The 18864-nt window shown below is 39.6% G+C and overlaps 1 protein-coding gene and 1 pseudogene across 1 annotated transcript in view; both read right to left on the bottom strand.

The window, feature by feature from the left end:
* Positions 1-18864, bottom strand: part of TRPM1 (transient receptor potential cation channel subfamily M member 1) — a 101095-nt gene that overhangs the window by 16774 nt on the left and 65457 nt on the right. Inside the window, exons 22-30 of the mRNA XM_041751111.1 lie at positions 15633-15755; positions 15303-15434; positions 12957-13085; positions 10627-10878; positions 9064-9238; positions 7450-7470; positions 6550-6694; positions 4666-4868; positions 3641-3773 (exon numbers count right to left, since the gene is read on the bottom strand). Of these exons, the coding sequence (XP_041607045.1) occupies positions 3641-3773; positions 4666-4868; positions 6550-6694; positions 7450-7470; positions 9064-9238; positions 10627-10878; positions 12957-13085; positions 15303-15434; positions 15633-15755 (1313 nt within the window). The remainder of the gene's footprint in view (positions 1-3640; positions 3774-4665; positions 4869-6549; positions 6695-7449; positions 7471-9063; positions 9239-10626; positions 10879-12956; positions 13086-15302; positions 15435-15632; positions 15756-18864) is intronic.
* Positions 5052-5226, bottom strand: LOC121490311 (annotated as a pseudogene).

Below are 18864 nucleotides of genomic sequence, written 5' to 3'. Positions count from 1 at the left end.
ATGATGAGATAGAATATCTAGGTTGACAAACTTTACCTTGGTTGTGCTGGCAGAAGTTATAAAATGTTCTTTCACCAGCCCTCTTGGTTATCTGATATTAACCTTTCAGGCAAAGAAGCAACACCTGTCAACATCACAAGTTGTTTTGGCATTGCTGATATTAAAGATTCTTCCTGACAATTATGGGTAGCAGAATCATTTGTTTATTGAGACCGTTCCTAGTTGCCAACAGCAAAATCGGTTTGAAACCTGGGGGGAGCATAGTTGACATCCTATTTGATATTCATTGAGGATAGGATGGAAATTGCATTCAGATCAGTACATGAATTTTTTAGTTATCCATTCATTCAGAAACTCAAGCTCTTGCTATGTTGAGATGTGCAGACTTCCTAACCTAGTCTAAGGTATGAGGTGATCAAGGAAGTTTTCCATAAGGAATTGACATTTGAGCAAAGATCCAAAGGATGAGCAGGCAGAGGGAACAACATGTACAAAACTCCTATGGCAGGAAGGGAGTGGTGGCTTAGAGGAAGTGACAGAAGGCTAGGAAAACTGAATGCCAAGCATGAAAGGAGGACAGTCCAGAGTGAGGCTGGACCTGGGAACAATGGGAGCCACTCAAAGGCTTTTAAAGAGACCTAGGGGGGAGCGATGCAACCAGAGTGAAGTCGAGTTAGTGAGCGCAAAATGAATTGAAAGAGCAGAAATGATTATGGAGAGCTCAGATCCTGTGAGAGCAACTGCAGGAATCCTAGTGAAAAATGCTAGTAGCTTGTACTAGAGTGCTGGTGATAGAGAAGGAAAGAGGTGGAGTCAGGGGATCATGATTCATTCATGGGGGAAGAAAGCAGAATTTGATGATTTGACAGTGTCTGTCTTGCTAAATGAGATGGCTAGTGGAGCCACTCTTAGAGCCCAGAGCATGTCCAAATTTGGGAAGAAATCCGTGAGTGCAGTGCCCTAAGTCAGCTAAGTGGGCATGCTGGGTGGGGCTTTGAGCTAAGTACCTTGCTGCAGTGTTGTTGCTAACTAAAAACTGAATCATACTGTAAATCTCTGATTGAGGGACTAAATGTTGGATCTCACAAGATGGAGAAATTGTTAGAACTTTATATATTACTTTCCAAACATTAAGGGAAAGCCATGAATGTGCTTCCTCCACAGAAGGCCTCAAAACACCCTGCATGAAGGAGCACAAGTATGTAAACTTCTTGTGTGAACATGTTTGTAAGACTGAGTCATGCAAATTGCTGGCCCAGGTTTTGAAAGGTACCTGACAAGAAAGAGGCCAGGCAGAGACTGATGCCAACAGCACCTTTCATAGAGGCTCCCTCCTAACCAGACCCCACAAAGTGAAAGGAGCTGGGATGACAGCTGAGAGAACAGGAGAACCATCAAATGGCAAATGGTGACCCGGAAAATAAAAACAACCCAATATGTAAAGAAGATTTTTAAAAATGACAAAAATATCTGAGTACTCAAAAATTTGATTTTAAAAAGTAATCACTGGTGGGACGCCTGGGTGACTCAGTGGTTGAGCATCTGCCCTTGGCTCAGGACGTGATCCTGGAGTCCTGGGATCCAGTACCATATCAGACTCCCTGCAGGGAGCCTGCTTCTCCCTCTGGCTGTGTCTCTGCCTCTCTCTCTTTCTGTGTCTCTCATGAATAAATAAATACAATCTTTAAAAAAAAAAAAAGTAATCACTGGTGTCAAATTTAGGTAAAAAGAACTAGTTTTATTTCTATTCTTCCACCTTCTTTCTTGTTCCTCAACTCTCCCGGTGAAGGGTGAAGGAAAGGCACCTTCTCCCCAGACTTTCTCCTCCTTTTGTCTTTGATATGCATCTGTGATTCAGCCTAGAAATGGTCAACAAGTGAACGGGAGGGGCAGGAATGCTCTCCCATCACTCTTGGAGATCTCAATGAAGGGAAACGGGAAGTAGATGTTTTTATGGCCCAGCACATTTTCATTCCTATTACGTGTGCACAGAGCCCCAAGAGGAAAATGCAGTTTGGTAGTGACCTGATAACCACATTCTTGGAGGCTTGCTCTAAGAATGGTAAAAATCCAAACAATGCTGGGAGAGGGGAGGAGGGGAAAAGGCAGAGTGAAACAAAACACAATTTCCATTGTAAATTACTGGCTGTGATCAAATCCAAGTTAATGTCTAACTAAAAAAGTTGAAATTTTAGAATATTAAGATGGGGGTAGCTTATCTTTCTCAGGAAGAAATAATTTTTATATCTTAAAAGCTTAGTAATTACTATTAAAACAGCAAAGAAGCACTGAAAAGTTTTATTGAAAATGTATCTTATTAAGGCCAAAAGTTAGTACAGATAACCCTTAAATTTGGCAGGTTGGATTACAAGGTGTCCAGTGCTGGATGGGTAAGGGCCCAGAGAGCTACAGCTGCCAGGGGCGTTGTCTCTCCCATGGACTGTGGCAGCCACCGGCCTAAACAGGCACACCAGGGAGACCTGAAGGTGTATTGTGAATCGTGTTGTAATTGTTGAGACCCTCGACTAGATGGTTTCCTGAAATATTCTTTCGAATGTCTTTATGTCTATCAATAAATACATGTAACTGTGCTAGACACTTTGATTCTGAGGACTGAAGGACGGAATGGTAAGCTAGTATCCCCTTAGGCATCGTCCTTCTACCTGCATTGCTACTTAAACTCTTTGGAAGGATATTTTATCAATTACCACATTCTTTGAGTAATAATAACAATAGCTTACACTGATTGTATTAAGTGATGAAGGTTCTTAAAATCATATGATTCGAAAGATATAGATAGTGTAATTTTATTGTTTCTGTCTGCCCTGTGCTGGTTACTCTTTCCCAGCTGCAAGAAGAGCAACACTGGAAAGTCCAGAAAATGTCACCTTTTCTGGCTCTTCCTGGCCTGCCTTCATTTGCTCATTCATAGATCATGCACACATGCATTCATTTGTTCTGCATTTATTAAGCACTAGCATATGGATGATAGTGATTTTGCCAGGACCCAGGATGTTAAATTGTCTGAAAAACACACCATGCCCTAGTTTAGAACCTTCCCATCTCATGGAAGACAGACACTTCTGCTCCTCCCAAAGTTCCTGGTGGCATAGAAGCAGAGAGGAGGGAGCCCTTACCTCTGCTCTGCCAGGTTGGGAAAGGAGCAACAGGAACATTAAGGCACGAAGAGCAGGTCAGTCCCTAGGGGAATACTATTCCTTGACAAGGCAACCCCAAGTCAAAAGATGGCTTCACTGGCATTTACAAAGCCCTGCAGCTGGATTTTCTCTCATTGATGCAGGGTAATTGCAATAAAACCTCTTACTTTAGGAGTGGGCAAGAACGGTCAGGGTTTTTTTTTCAGTTTGGTTTGGCTTAGTTTGGGCCTGGAATATTTGCAATGCAGCATTCCCTTCTCTATACAATTTACAATCACCATTTCACGGTGGATATTTTCACATTGTTTTGGGGTGAAAACACGCAAAGAATCCAAAGTTTGAACAAAGAAGAGAATTTGGGAGTGAACATTTATATGGACGTTGGCATCCCCTGTAGAATGGGGCGGAGGAGCCCGCAAACCCTTGGCCTATAGGCCATCGAGGGCCACCACGGGCCACCACTGGCCCCGGGCTGGGCGCACCTCTCACAAGTGACGCGGATGCGCTCATCGCTGGACGACTGCTGCTCATCCTCCTTCTCCTGGAAGTGCTCCTGAACACACTGCTCCTCGAACTCGTGCAGCCTCTTCAGCTCCTCATCGCTGAGAAACAGCTCTGCGTAAAGGGAGAAGCATTTACCGAGAAATGAGCCCCAACCATAAATAATCAATTTAGTTGCATTATTGTGAATTCCACGAATCAACCTGAATTGAACTCACTTGTCACTTGTAGACAATTCTCTGACTACACCAATGGTTTATTACTTAAACAGGTTGTAATATGCAGAAACCATCTTTCTGCTGGAGCAAAATGGCTTACTTTTTTTAACACAAAACACCACTATGACAGCTATTTGCAAAGTGAAACCAAGCACTATTTTCTGGAGAACCCTTTGCATGTATTTTACGGATAGAGTCAGGTGGACATCATTACTGTCCTACCCTCTTCAGATACAACACATTGAAGCAGTATTAAAGGGAGTATATATATATAGAGAGAGAGGAGTCATTTTTTTTAAATTTAAATATTTAATAATATATTTTTAAAGATATTTAAATTCAATTTGCCAATATATAGTATAACATCCAGTGCTCATCTCATCATGTGTCCCCCTTAATGACCATTCAATCAGTTACTCCCTCCCCCAGCCCACCTCCCCATCTGCAACCCTTTGTTTATTTCCCAGTGTTAGGAGTCTATCTTGGCTTGTCTTCCTCTCTAATTTTTCCCTACTCAGTTTCCCGGTTTTGGAGGAGTCATTTTCAAGAGCTCTCTCGGTTTCTGATCTCATCATGAGCAGGCTTTGGGTAACACTAATTACTCAGAAACTAACAGTACTGGAATAAAATCAACATAAAATGAGAAGCATCCTGCAAAGAACAACAGTTGGACTAGAGTGTTATGTTTTCACACAATTTAAGTAATTTAGTGAGATTTCCATGAGGGTGTCCAGTTAGAACACTCTTGAAATTTGCCCAAGAGAGAAACGAAAGAATCCTACACGTACTTAGACCACGATCCTGCTCATCTTGATCCCCTTCTCTTTTCTTCCTACAGCAACCACTAAGACGCATAATGATTATATAGATGTGGCTTAAAATGATCATTGGTGGAGGTAGGACTGGCCGGTCATGAAATGTCATTATCAGCTGATAACGCTGGAATTTCCACACCTGGTTGGATATTGACTTAACTTCAAAGAAGGTATTGCTTTAAAAAGAATAAATGTTTAATTAGTTATTTTACTTTTCATTTAAATTTCCCAGGGCAATCATTTACTCACATGGAAATGAAAATAAACAATGAAATGGCCTTTTAGCACCTCTGAATACTAGATTACCCTGTCTTTTGGTTTATCTGTCAGTGTGAATTATCTACACACAGGGACATTTTCCTCATATAAATAAGAATTAAGTGTATTGAAGCTGCTACATATTGTTCTCTTGAAACACCATACTGTGGTCTACTGACTCATTGCTCAGGAAAATTTTATTTCATATTTTTCAATTAGCAATAATCGCACCTCGGATAAACCTCATTGGCTACGATACTGCCACTGTGCAAAGCTTTATTTCATATTTTTAAAGGTAGGAGCTATCCAACTAAGTATTTTGAAATATTTAAATCTGTAATACAGTTGAACAAGAGTTTGAACCAGATTCTTTCCAAAGCCTTGGTCAGCTCTAAGATTCTATATTTCTTTGTTTCTTTCTTTTTATGGACAGAATTTCTGTAGTCTTCTTTTTTTTTTTTTTTAAATTCATGAGAATCAGAGAAAGAGAAAGAAAGAGAGAGAGAGAGAGATAGAGGCAGAGACATAGGCAGAAGGAGAAGCAGGCTCCCCACAGAGAGCCCAATGCAGGACTCAATCCCAGGACCCCAGGATCTCGATCTGAGCCTAAGGAAGACAATCACTGAGCCATTCAGGTGCCCCAAGATTCTATATTTCTATGAAGGATTTTTCCCTCATATTTTTCATCTTAGAAGATACAATTTTTTGAAACATTTATTAGGCATGGTCATAGGCTCAACACATCATGCAAAAATGGGCAAGTTTTACAAGAGACTTGATTTTATAATTTAAGCCATATCTTTCCTAGGCCATTTTATCTTCTATTCTGTAAATGATAAGGAAAGTATTTTATATAATATTACAGTAATTGTCACAGCTTATGAGATTCACATTGCTTTCTGTGCCTCTGATAATGAATTATAGTCACATCTTGATCAAATCTTCCCTACCTCAGGAGACTTTTATCTAAGGATATATTTTCAGTAGATTAAAATACCTGTTACAATGTTAAAACACAAACTGAGATTAAATGTATTTAACAGAAAGACAAATACCATATGGTTTCATTCATATGTGGAATTTAAGAAACAAAACAAACAAAAAAGAGAGAAAAGAAAAAAGAAAACCAACCCAGACTCTTTTTTTCTCCCCACAGCCTTGAAGAAAAAACCCCCCAAAGTCAGAGAACAAACTGGTGGCTGCCAGAGGCGAACTATGTGGGGGAATGGGTAAAATAGATAAAAGGGATTAAAAGTACAGTAATTGCATCCTGATGAGCACTGAGTAATGTACAGAATTAATGAATCATTGTTTTGTACACCTGAAACTGATACAACACTATGTTAATTGTACTTCAATAAAAAAATAAAATATTGAACCATCAAAAAATTTCTAAATGTATTTAAGTGTCAACTTTTGATTCATGAATACATGAAACCCGATTTAAGTTTTAATTAAAGAGATTGCAAAAATTCTGCATATTTTAAAGTTCTACTGAAATTCTGTGTAAATCCATGGCCACACGAGTGTTCCAAGATTAAACTGGAAATTTGTAATGTAATAAATAATAGGCACCCAGTCATCAGACTTGACACATACTTGAAAACTGCAATAAGCAAGTTCACAAGCAGGATGTTGGCCACCAGTAGGTAGCACGCCATGATGGCAGGTGTGAGCCAGGCACCCGGGATACAGGGCGGGAGCCGCTTGCCTTCTTCATCATACTGGTTGTCACCACAAGGAGCTGAAACAAAAGTTTATCTTTATGTAATTTTTACATAAAACGAATAGAGTAAGTAACTTACATATGCCACTACATGATCTTTTTCTTTTTTAATATGATTTTTCCCTGATTTCATAAGCAATGATTTTCCATGTGAAAACTATAAACTTGTACAAAGAAAATAAGAAACTCACTTCTACACTCAGAGATAGTCATTCTTGACTTGTCATATTGATAAACATTTTCCTATTTCTGCATTTATGTTTTTCATATACAGAAGTTTTTCCTTCATTTCTAAGCAAATAAATCTGTATGTTTTTTCTGTACTGTTATCCGTTAGAAAGTTATTATGTCTTCTGATTATTTATTTAACATCATCTCATGTTGTCTCCTTGGTATCACTTGTACATAAACTTTGGAAATAATTTTGTTATGAGGGAGGAGATAAGGATGCCCTCTACCCTCAAATCCATTAATCAACAGATTTGGTGTCATGTTTGGAAAATCATCTTTTCTCTCTCTGCTCATTCAAAATGCCACTTCGATCCTATAGGACCTATTTCCTGAACTAAAAAATAGAATGACCCCAACAGTGATAAGTGAAATAACTTCCATGAATTTATAATCTACCTGCTTTTTTACTTACTCATAGTTTAAAAGAGCATTGACACCAGAAAACAAGAGAAGTATTGAAAACCAACTCCTTCTAGCTAAGGGAGAAACTGATTAATACACACATTTCATGGACTAGAGTCATTGATTCTGTGTAAACTTACGATTAATTTCCATGGCGTAGACTATATAGCGATTGGAAAGCAGGATTTTATTTTATTTTTTTAGTTGTGACAGGAAGGGAGGAAAGAAAAAAAGACAACAGTTGAGAAGAAAGTAAAACAAATGATTAACAACACAAGAATGGTTTTGGTGTCAAGATATGCAAAGTATTCAAGTTTGGGAATTACAGATTCATGCCAGGAAAAAGTGGTCTATTTAGAAGAAACTGTAAACATTATTAATTCTAGGGAATACATATATATTTCATGAATATTGATTTTACCATGTGTCATAAGCAATAAAAAGCTCACACATTAAAAATACTGTGAAAAAGATATGAAGCTACTGGCAGATGATCATTTTAACCAACTGGTTAACCAATCAGGCAGTCTCTATATCCCAGTTCAAATACCTCATAAGCACATATAAATGCAAAATTATTATGCAATAACCAGATCAAGAATGAAAAACCTGCATTTAATGATGTTACTGAGAACAGCCTCAAGTTTGCCTCTTTATCTTCACATTACCCAATTAAATAATAAAAAAATATCATAATTTATGTCTGGATCATATGTTTACCTAAGTAAATACTCTTGAAACCAAATGAGATTTTTATGTTCCAGTTTACCAAGCTACAAACACATTCAATAATTGACTTTGAAATACTGGTGATAATAATGTGTTCAGAATCACATTATAAAAGCTAGATAGAAGGCATTGTGTGAACTAGTTATCAGTGTAACCCAGTGGCAGAAGATGTACTGACAACCCTGCATTTCATACAAGGGGAGGATGTTCAAAACCATCTCCCAAGAAGCAGAACACCAGAAATAGCAGATGTGCTCTTGTATCTGTATCTTTGTGACAGAGCACAACATGCAAATGAAGGTAGGGTCTGGAGACAAAAACAGGTCTGAAGAGCCTCAATCTATTGGTGATACATTAACTGGCCGGGTGAAATAGGCATAAGAACATTTAAGCTTCACTTCCTACAACACAGGAGACCACCATGACCTGCTGGCTCAGCCTGGGGAGGAGCTGGGGCCTACGCCCCCCAGAAATCCATGCAGGATTATAGCTCATTTCCTCTGCTAACATCTGGATGATATTGTTGATATATTGTTGATAATAACAATAATAATAATAAGTTGAACTCCATAAGTGAAGAGGAGATTGATAGCCATGTGGAAAATAAGCTTTGGAGAAGAAGCTTGAAGAAGAGGATGACACAAAGCACCAGTTGCCCTGTCATGCCTTCTGTCTCATTACACTCATAACACTACCAGCTCTGTCTGAGGGTAGAAAGAGGTTGAAGAAATATTGGGATATTGGCACTGGGACTACATTCATGTGATAAGGTATTCACCAGGTCCAGCTAAAGGGATATGAGACTCAAAATTCTGGTTAATGGTTTTTAGAATAGAAGGAATGACTGATGTCTCAAAAACCTACATTTCATATTCTGTATTTATTCCTTCTTAAAATAATTTTGTGCTCAGAGCAGAATAAAAAATAATTTATCTCCAAATTAACACATGCTCTTCTATTAATTTGGAACTGATCATCTGCCTCAGAAGCAGGGAAGAGAATCTTACTATCAATTCTATTCTTACGGTCTATCTGGTCTGCAAACACCTCTCCATAGATCATCCAGTAGGGCATGTAGAAGATGTTTCGGGCCAGTTTCCAAGACGGCTCCTCATCTGGGTGCAAAATGGCTTGACGGGCTACTCCAAAACTCATCAGCACAACCAGCATAATGACCACAAAATACAGCATGTCAATCATCTGAGTAAAGAGAAAATGTGTCTTTTACCGTCTTGAGTCATGGGCCAGGTTTGCCTGGTTCATTATATTGCTCTTCATGAGTGTTTAATTAGGATGAAAAGAGCCTCTTTCCCTTCTCTCCATCCCATCCACAGGCTTCTAGTGTTTATATGCCATGCAATGCATACATCTTATTCTAGAACATTGACTCCCCCATTTGCTCTTACTCTTTCTTCTCCTCTATTATTGCCCATAAACAAATATTCCTCTCATAACTACAACTGCAAATGGAGAAAGGGAAGAATTATGGGGGAAACATGGGAATTTGTAAGGGAAACTGAAGAGAAAGAGAAGGAGATATATAAGAAAGGAACAAGATGAATTGAGAGTACAGAATGATATTTATTCATTCATCACACAACTGTTGAGTGGTTACAGTGAGCAATGCTCTGGTTACTGTGGTTACAGAATTGGTATAATTCCTAATTTTGGATATCCCTGAAGATGAGAGCCCTTGCCAAGATAAGCTAAATCATATATCCCTTCACTCAAAGCTGCTCATGCTATAAAGAGTAATTCGTAACTTAAGATAACTTCCTTTCTTCCAAGACCAGTCCTAACACTGAAGCTATTTTAGGTGATGTAAAGATTACCTGCTAGCTCATTTTTTTGTTTCATATTGTATGATTTACTCTGGAAGAAATGTTGCCATGGATTTGTCTTGGCCTAATCACATGAATTGCCTGTGTCTATTCCAGGCCAGAGTACATGGGCAGAAGACTCTCTGGAATAGGAGGGGGGGAGTGACCCTGGGCCCCATTTGTTTCTGGCTTTTGCTACATGTTAACTACAGATTATATATATGTTGTGTGTGTGTATATATATGTATATACACACACATATAAATGTATAGACACAGTATTAATGTACATATATACAGTGCATCTCTCTTTGTATATAAAGTAGTATATACTGTGTGTATATGTATATATATATGTATAGGATAGAATAGAAGTAGTATATAGTAGTATTATATACTGTATTAACATGTAGGAGAACTATGTATCTTTTTTAAAATTTTTATTTATTTATTTGACAGAGAGAGCACAAGCAAGGGGAGCAGCAGGCAGAGGGAGGGGGAGAAGCAGGCTCCCCATAGAGCAGGGAGTCTGCAGTGGGGTTTGATCCCAGGACCCTGAGATCATGCCCTGAACCAAAGGCAGGCACTTAACCGACTGTAGCCACGCAGGCCCAAGAACTATGTATCTTAAAGCAAAAACATTTCCTGAAAGAAACCAACTACAAAGGAGGGACCAAATGAAGTCTTATAAAGCCACACCCAAGGCCTGGTCTCAGGTCCTAACCACAACCACAATGTCTCTAGCTCCTAAAGGGGTGTAAGTACTAACCATCTTTCCAATCATCATCACATAGGGCCCCAGATATTTGTTGACACCAAAAATGTCCAGGACTCGGATATACCAGAAGATGATATCCACACAGTAGATCACTCGGCCATAGCCCATGTATGGCTGCTTCTGTAGGCGGAGGATTGCTCCAATCATGAACATGGAAATGGCTACAAGATCCGTGATGTTCCAGTACTCCTGAAGCCAAACTTTTATTTTCTGGCTGAGTTTGCCTGGTTCTGACATGAGGATCTGAAAACAAATGCCAAAGAACAATAACAGGGAGTGCTGTATTGGAAGCCTCTTAGAATCTTGGAAAGATAGGACTGGTGGAACATTCCAGGGCATCTGGTCCCATTTCCTGCTTAAGACCTTTAAACACTAATCTTCTCAGGCAGAGAAAGATATCTTGAAAGGGAAATTCCATGGAATCTTCTATATTCCTAGATGCAGTGTTTCACAAATTCTCAGGAAATGCCTTCTAAATCATGTCTTTCTGGGTGAAATAAAAGCAGCTGCCTCTTGATTTCTTTTTAATTCTCTGGATATGTGCTGGTCAGCCCACGTTCCAGAGTTAGTCCAGGAAGAAAAGCCTAGAGCAGAGACACACCCGTTTGGTCTACAAAGGGTAATCCACCTGATGGAGAAGGCAGATTGGGCTAGGAGATGTTTGTTTGCCACAATTCCTTTGCAACTTAGATGTGAGAAGTCAGGGGAAAGTAAAATATTTTCTCCTACTTGAGATATTACCCTTTAAAAATCGCCATTGATTGGGAGTTCCTGGATGGCTCAGTCAGTTAAGCATCTGACTCTTGGCTTTGGCTCAGGTCATGATCTCTGGGTCGTGAGATCGAGAGACCCTGCCATTAGTGGAGAGTCTGCTTGACATTCTCTCTGCCCCTCATTCTGCCTTTCCCCCTGACCTCTTGTGCATGCTCTCTCTCTCAAATAAATCTCTAAAGAAAAAGTCACCACTGATAAAAATCACTACTTCCTCAGGGTAAAACTGAAACTATTTAACAAACAGCCTGTAAAGGTACATAGAGAGAGTGAGCCCCATGGATGCGGCTATGGTGTGCAGCAGGGTGGGGGGCTGCTGTACCATGGTGTACCTCTTTAGTTATGGAGACTGGGGACCCTATGACTGGGATGGGGTGGTGGCTATTTTTTGGCCAGCACAGAAGGGATTCACTAGTTTAACAACCCGTGTACACTATAGCCTGGAAGGTGAGCTCCTAGAATAAAGAATAGTATCTTAGCAAATGGCTGATGCTCACCGGGATCATGGTGGCAGTAGGGATGGCATGGCAGGCTACTTGGGGGTAATCCCAGTTGTAACATTTGCAGAGTTTGATGAAGCCCAACTAGAAAAGAAAGACTAGTAGCAAAGGAGATGGGATTTTAAATGTTGGATTTTGGGGTGCCTGGGTGGCTCAGTGGTTGAGTGTCTGCCTTTGGTTCAGGGCATGATCCCATTGAGATCCTTGCAAGGAGCCTACTTATCCCTCTGCATGTGTCTCTGCCTCTCTCTGTGTGTCTCTTATGAATAAATAAATAAGAACTTAAAATAAAATGTTGAATTTGGTACTTTTCTTTTTTGGTTTCTCAGATTCTCATTAGACTGACAGCATCGAACTCACTCTATTGGGAAGAAGTTGCCAGTAATATTTTTTCCAGTTCAGTGAAAGGACTAATAATGATGGCAAAATAGTAGTACTGATTCTATACCAGTTGGAAGAAGCATGTGGAAACCCTTTAGTATGCTTTTTTAGTTCAGATTCATTTTTTCTTAGATATAGCTTGCCCTTCACAAACTAATAAAGTGAATGAAAATTCATCTAAAAGTACATGTCCCTATTTCCTCTACCATCCTCTCAGAGCCTCCTAAGAGCCCTTCCTTAATAAGAAGGAAGACTCCACATTGCAGGTGGCAGGGAGCATGTGGAATCTGAGTCCTAAGTTGTAGGTAAATAGTCATCTTGTATGTCTTTCAGTTCCAGGGAAACAGCAAAAATCTGTACCCGGTTGTAGTAATTGGTTTACCTCTGGCAGCATTTACTATTGCTTTTACAGTCACTGAGACTGTTTTTATTGCTAAATATCATTGACTTTTGCCTTGTGTTTTGATTTGCAAATTCAAATTCAGTTGGAAGCAGAAGACATATAAATCTTAAGCAAGAGAATGGGCTACACTTGGTATTGTCATACCCCAAAAGAAAAAAAGTTACCAGAGCACTCATGATTTGCATGAAGTGTTTTGCAAATAAGAAGCTATATCTGAATCAATGTTAGCATTCAGTGGCACCAGGAAGGACCTTTGGGGTAATCACCTCTCGTATTTTCTCTAATGCCAGGCTCAGGATGTAGGAGATGACAATCCACTCCTGGAGACAGGGCCAGCGGTCCATCCGCACCAGGATAACATAGTTGAAGAGCAGTAGGTAGCCCAAGTACGATATCTGAAGGGCAGAACAACTATTAGCTGTGTTTGGGGAGATAACACGTGCTGGGAAAAAAAACTTTTGAAATCCTATTTTCAGGTTGACAGGTCTTCTAAAACAAGTTTGCATTCCCAACTAGACTGACTCATTTAGAGGAAACCTTCTGTTTCCATCGCCAGTGTGGATAAATTCTGAAGCAGATCAGGACGCATTTTATACTTTAGGATGATATGGGCACTGGCATTCTTTTTCTAAAGGAAGACGTTATTTGTGGCTACTATCACCTTCATGGGGGAATTATGGAGCTGCACAAAATGATGATACATAAGGAAATTTTTAATATTTCACTGATGTGTCTTCTACATTCCTGAAATCGGAAAATATTACTTACTCTCCCTGCCTTTCAAATTTCCCTCTTGAATCTTTTCACTGCTGATAAATGTGGGAGGTTAGAAGGGGTGGGGGGTGAGAGCTGTCTGTCGAGGTGCACAGAGCTGTCCTGAGTCCCCACAATTAGGAATGACATATCTATGGTTTGCTGAGGCCACAGCATGCTCCCTATCTGTCTGGCAGGAAAAGATGCAGAGTTTGGAGATATATGGGAGTGATGTATGGGGTGGAGGGAGGTGGTCTGAAGTTCATTGCTTAAAGTTGATTTATGGCGTAGTTGATGAATCTTAACCTCCAGAGCCCCTCGCTGGTCCAGGCTCTTCTGGAGTAATGGGGGTGGGGGTGGGGTATTCTAACAAGTGTGTATTTGTGATTCAATGGTTGTTGTCCTTTTTAAGATTCAGGGGATCCCTGGGTGGCTTAATGGTTTAGAGCCTGCCTTTGGCCCAGGATGTGATCCTGGAGTCCCAGGATCAAGTTCCACATTGGGGTTCCTGCATGGAGCCTGCTTCTCCCTCAACCTGTGTCTCTGCCTCTGTGTGTGTGTGTGTCTCTTGTGAATAAATAAAAATAAAATCTTAAAAAAAAAAAGATTCACCCCCACCTCTCCAAATTGTATAAGTTTTACCAGTAAAATAGGTAAAGTCCCTTGTATCCATGATGTATTCCTTGCAGTAGGATTAGAGCCAGAGTTCTCAAAATTGGGCTGCATCAGAATCCCCTGGGAAGCTATAAAATGTGTAACATCTTGCCACAGGCCAGAGATAGCATTCAGAGTATTCAGAGGTGTGGGGTGACTCTGGGGCTCCTCTGCTTCCTAACTCTGCCCTGTGTTGAGCTCTCCTGCAGGCCAGGTGCCTCACTGGTGCTCAGCTGGTTCTGACCAGAGCAGGTGGGTGACAGTGGCTTCTCTGCATCACCAGTTGTAGCTACCAAAATGTTGGGTGCCCAGGCCCATGGTTGATCTGTGTCCCCATGCAGCCTTCCTCTGCCTACTGCCTGCCCCACTGCCTAATGCCCCATCCAGAGCCTTGGACCCGTCTCCTCACCTTCCATTGCTTCTCCTGCCTAGTCACTCACAAATGGAACAACATGACAGGGCTTGCTTGGCATAGGCTATAACATGGTGCTTGGGACTTCATGGGTAGTCTTGCCCCACCCTCCCCAGATTGCAATGGTTGTGAGAGCCTCTACGTGCATGCTGGGCCCTCCTGCAACCGGAGCTTATCTACAAAAGTCATAGCATGCATGTGTAAGGCTGAGGCCACTCTTGTTGTAGCTGGCACCACACTCTTGGGGATGTTAAAACAGTGGGCCCCAAAGGCATTTGGAGGAAAATGTACAACCAAGCCGTTGTCAGTTTGGTGTGCATTTCAGAGTGGAGAGGCCTTAATTTGCTTCTCTGTTCTAGGAGCTTATGATTTGGGTTCAACCACACTCCTTTGGTAAACCCACTGGTTTTATGAAGAAAATGGCATTTGTGAGTTCGCTCTTTTAAACCACGAGTCCACTTTGTTCACTTAAAAATAAAACTGTATTTCCCTAAGTTTCTATTACTGAAGGCATTAAAAAATCCTTCATCTTAAGCAAACAGGACTGTTTTGCTTTACAAAGTGATGCTTTTGGGGCTAGGATGGCCACATTCCTGCATGCGTGTAAATATAGGACAAGATATGCAGATACAATTTTAGCTGAAGATCTGAATGAGTCCCGGTTTTGTTTTCACAATTCATTTTAATTCTGTGAATTTTAAACATTTTAAAAAGCCTTTGACATGTTTTCAAGTCTGACAATTCTGTGTGCTCAAAACATGCTATGTAGCAAATGCTAAGGAGGAAGCCTTACCGTGTAAAACCAGAACTTGACAATGGGAGCATTATAGAATTCACAGATTTTCATTCCAATGGGAATGCTTCTTTGCTTTTTGTGCTCATTCTCCTCATCACCCTTTCTTGAACCAGCGTCTGCATTCGCATCCTGGAAAACAGAATGGCACATGTCAAGCAGGTTGCTGAATGGGAAATGCATAACATTTAACAGATAGGCCTCTTTAAAAATAAAGAATTATACAGAGTTCCCCAATTATGGTGGTTTCTAAACTCGTGGTAAGAGAAATTTCAACAATTTTGAGAATGAGAGTGAATTGATACTTTTATGATCAAGTGTAGCACTGACCATATTCTCCTCTTCTTTCTCTTTACCATCTTCATTCTCCTTGGATGTCTGATAAGAGAAGTCATCATATGTGCGAAACTCCAAAAACAAGATGGTAGGGGGAAGAAGAATCCCCATTATAACCTATGTAGAATGAGAAAAAAATTGTTAAGATTTTTAGATTTTTAAGCTATGGCAAACCTAGAAAATTTTCCTAGTATACGTAAAATTTTAAAATTATGATCTTCAGCATTACTCAATAAATTAAGCAGTCCTATGACAGGTTTATCACTGTCCTGATGTCCTGTGGCTTATTTGGTTTGATACATTGGTGGAGTTGCAGACTGTGAAAAAGAACTTGTGCCAAATTATTTCAGATAGACAGCAAGCAGTATTGTGTGGAATCCTTAAAAAGCAGAGGGCTTACATTAAGTTTCAAAGCAGGTAAATTTTTAAAATATAATAATAAAAGTGAGAATAAATAAATAAAATAAAATAAAATAAAATAATACCTTCAGGGAAGTAAATAGAAAATATTTTATATGGAAATAACTTAGATGTAAATGTGAAGGTATGGATCAAGATAAAAGATAAATGTAATTTGAGCTTGACCTAGACAAAAGGATGCCCTGGCCCGTGGGTGGAAAACTTTGTTGTCATTTTTATCAGTGCTGTGATGTGTATCTCCAATATGGAAATTTGTTCCCAATGTTCAGTGCTGAGAAAAATCTCTCATGGTGATCCATTATTAAGAACACCACAAAGGGGCTATTTCTACCATATTTAAAAAGATATATGATGAAAAAAATCAATATTAGTATGGTACAGGTGCATGAATAGACCAAACAAAGGAATAGAATAGAAGGTCCAGAAATAGATTCAAATACACATAGAAAAATAGTATTAGGTAAAGGTACCACTTCAAATTGGAAGAATAAAGATGGACTATTTAATAAGTGGTATTGAGAAATCATGGGTGATCATCTAAAACAATTAAGTTGGACTCTATCTCACAGCAGCATAAATTAAAGATTAAAGATTTCATGAAAAAATAAATAAAGATTTCATGAAAGAAGGCAGCCCCGGTGGCGCAGTGGTTTGGGCGCTGCCTGCAGCTCAGGGCATGATCCTGGAGACCCAGAACCGAGTCCCATGTCGGGCTCCCGGTGCATGGAGCCTGCTTCTCCCTCTGCCTGTGTCTCTGCCTCTCTGTGTGTGTGTGTGTGTCTCTATGAATAAATAAATAAAATCTTAAAAAAAATAAAGATTTCATGAAAGAGAAAAAAGGTAGTGGTAGTGTGGGAAGAATGTAAAATAACTAAAAAGAATCACATAAGAATTTTTCAGAAGAGGATGGTTGGGGAAAGGCCTTTCTAATTATGCTCCCAAATCAAGAAGTAATTATACCTTAATTTTAAAAATTAGCAAAATGAAATAAGCAATCAAAGAAAAATCACTATATTTGGAAATTTAAAAAAGCACGAAGTTTCTGTACAGAAAAAAAAAAAAAGCCTTAACCGAAGTAAAAAACAACTCATAGGAAAACATATTTGCAGCTCATGTGAAAGGCAAAGGGCTAATCTTTCTAATTAGAAAAGAGTTCCTAGAAATTGAGAAGAAAAAAAATCTAACAATCCAGCAGAAAAATAAGCAAAGGCTGTGAGCTGAGACATTGGTACTGAGAGGAGAATGTTCTCACCCTCACTCATAATAAGATAAATGCAGTTACTACACAGAGATATTGTTGTTTACCATTAGATGGAAAAATTCAAAAGTTAACTCCTCCCCTATGTTGGTGAGACTGTGGGAAAACAGACATTCTCCTACATTGTCGGTGGAGGTGCAAATTGAACAATCTCCACAGAGGGAGGCTGGTCGAACCCAGCAAAATTGCAAGCACATATCCCCATGGAGCCACCAATTCCACTTCTGGACATGTATCTAACAAATACGTGAGACACCATATGTGTCCAAGAACATTCATTCTGCCACTGGGTATAACACCACGAGACGGGAGTGACCTCCATGGCCTCAGAGGGGACTGGCTAAATATTAATCTGAAATAATGGAATATGACCCAGCTGGGAAAGAATGAGAACTTCCTATATAATAATATGGAAAGAGCTCCCGGGTTAGGTGAAAAAGCAAGATACTAAATAGTGAGTATGCCAGCTCTTGTGAAAAAGAGAATACAAAGACGATGATCACTCATAGTAGCTTTAGAAATGGAAGGACATACAAGGAATGACTATCAGTGGTTGCTGCTGGGTGGGAACAGGGCAGATGTGGAACAGGTGTGGGAGGGACACATTGTCATTTACACTTTTAAATAGTCTTGTTTTAATTTTTGAACTATGTGCATATTACCTACTTTAAAAAGTTAGGTTAAAAAGAACAAACAAAAAAGAATGATCCAAATAATTATTGCTTTAAAATAAGTATATTTTTATGCTGTAAGCGTAGAAATGCTTTGAAGGAAATTTGGTGCTTAAAAATATTTCTACCTCTTGGCATACATAATATTTAAGAGAAGCATTAGGTGAAAAAAGGAAAGTGTTTGCAACTTAATCAACTTTCTTGGTTCTCTTTTCTGAATTTTATTTACTCATATTTTATTTTATGATTTATGATTTATTCATAGTTTAAAAATCAAAGTGGGAGCACCTGGGTGGCTCAGTGGTTGAGCGTCTCCCTTTGGCTCAGGTTGTGATCTTGGGGTCCTAGGATCAAGTCCTGCATTAGGCTCTTCGTGGGGAGCCTACTTCTCCATCTGCCTATGTCTCTGCCTCTTTCTGTGTCTCTCATGAATAAACAAAATCTTTAAAAAATCAGAGTAATATGGATATGTGGTTGAACATCTGAATGGGCTGAATGGACTTCTAGTAAAAAGAGGAGGACCACTGCTCATTTCTCTGCTTCTCCAATCCTGTTCCCCAAGGCAAACTCTTGTAAATATTTTTTATCATAAAATAAAATTCAGATACAAAACACACCACACACACAAAGGCAAAGATTAATGAGTCATTGTAAAGTGAGCATCCTCGTATTCCTTGCAAATTATAAAATTGGTTCGTATCAGCCACCGTAGAAGCCCTTTCACGTACCCTGTCCCTATCACAAATCCATCTCCAAAAGGATCCTCCATCCTCACTTTAAAGGAACAAAGTTCTTTCTGTTCTTTTATAGCTTTATCTCCTGACTGTGCATCCCTAGATGTGGGTTATCCAGTTTGGGGGCTACAAGCCACATGTTG

This window comes from Vulpes lagopus, chromosome 4, assembly GCF_018345385.1.
Source record: "Vulpes lagopus strain Blue_001 chromosome 4, ASM1834538v1, whole genome shotgun sequence".
Taxonomy (NCBI): Eukaryota; Metazoa; Chordata; class Mammalia; order Carnivora; family Canidae; genus Vulpes; species Vulpes lagopus.
The sequence above is the reverse complement of the archived record's forward strand: the minus strand, read 5'-3'. Positions and strand labels throughout refer to the sequence as shown.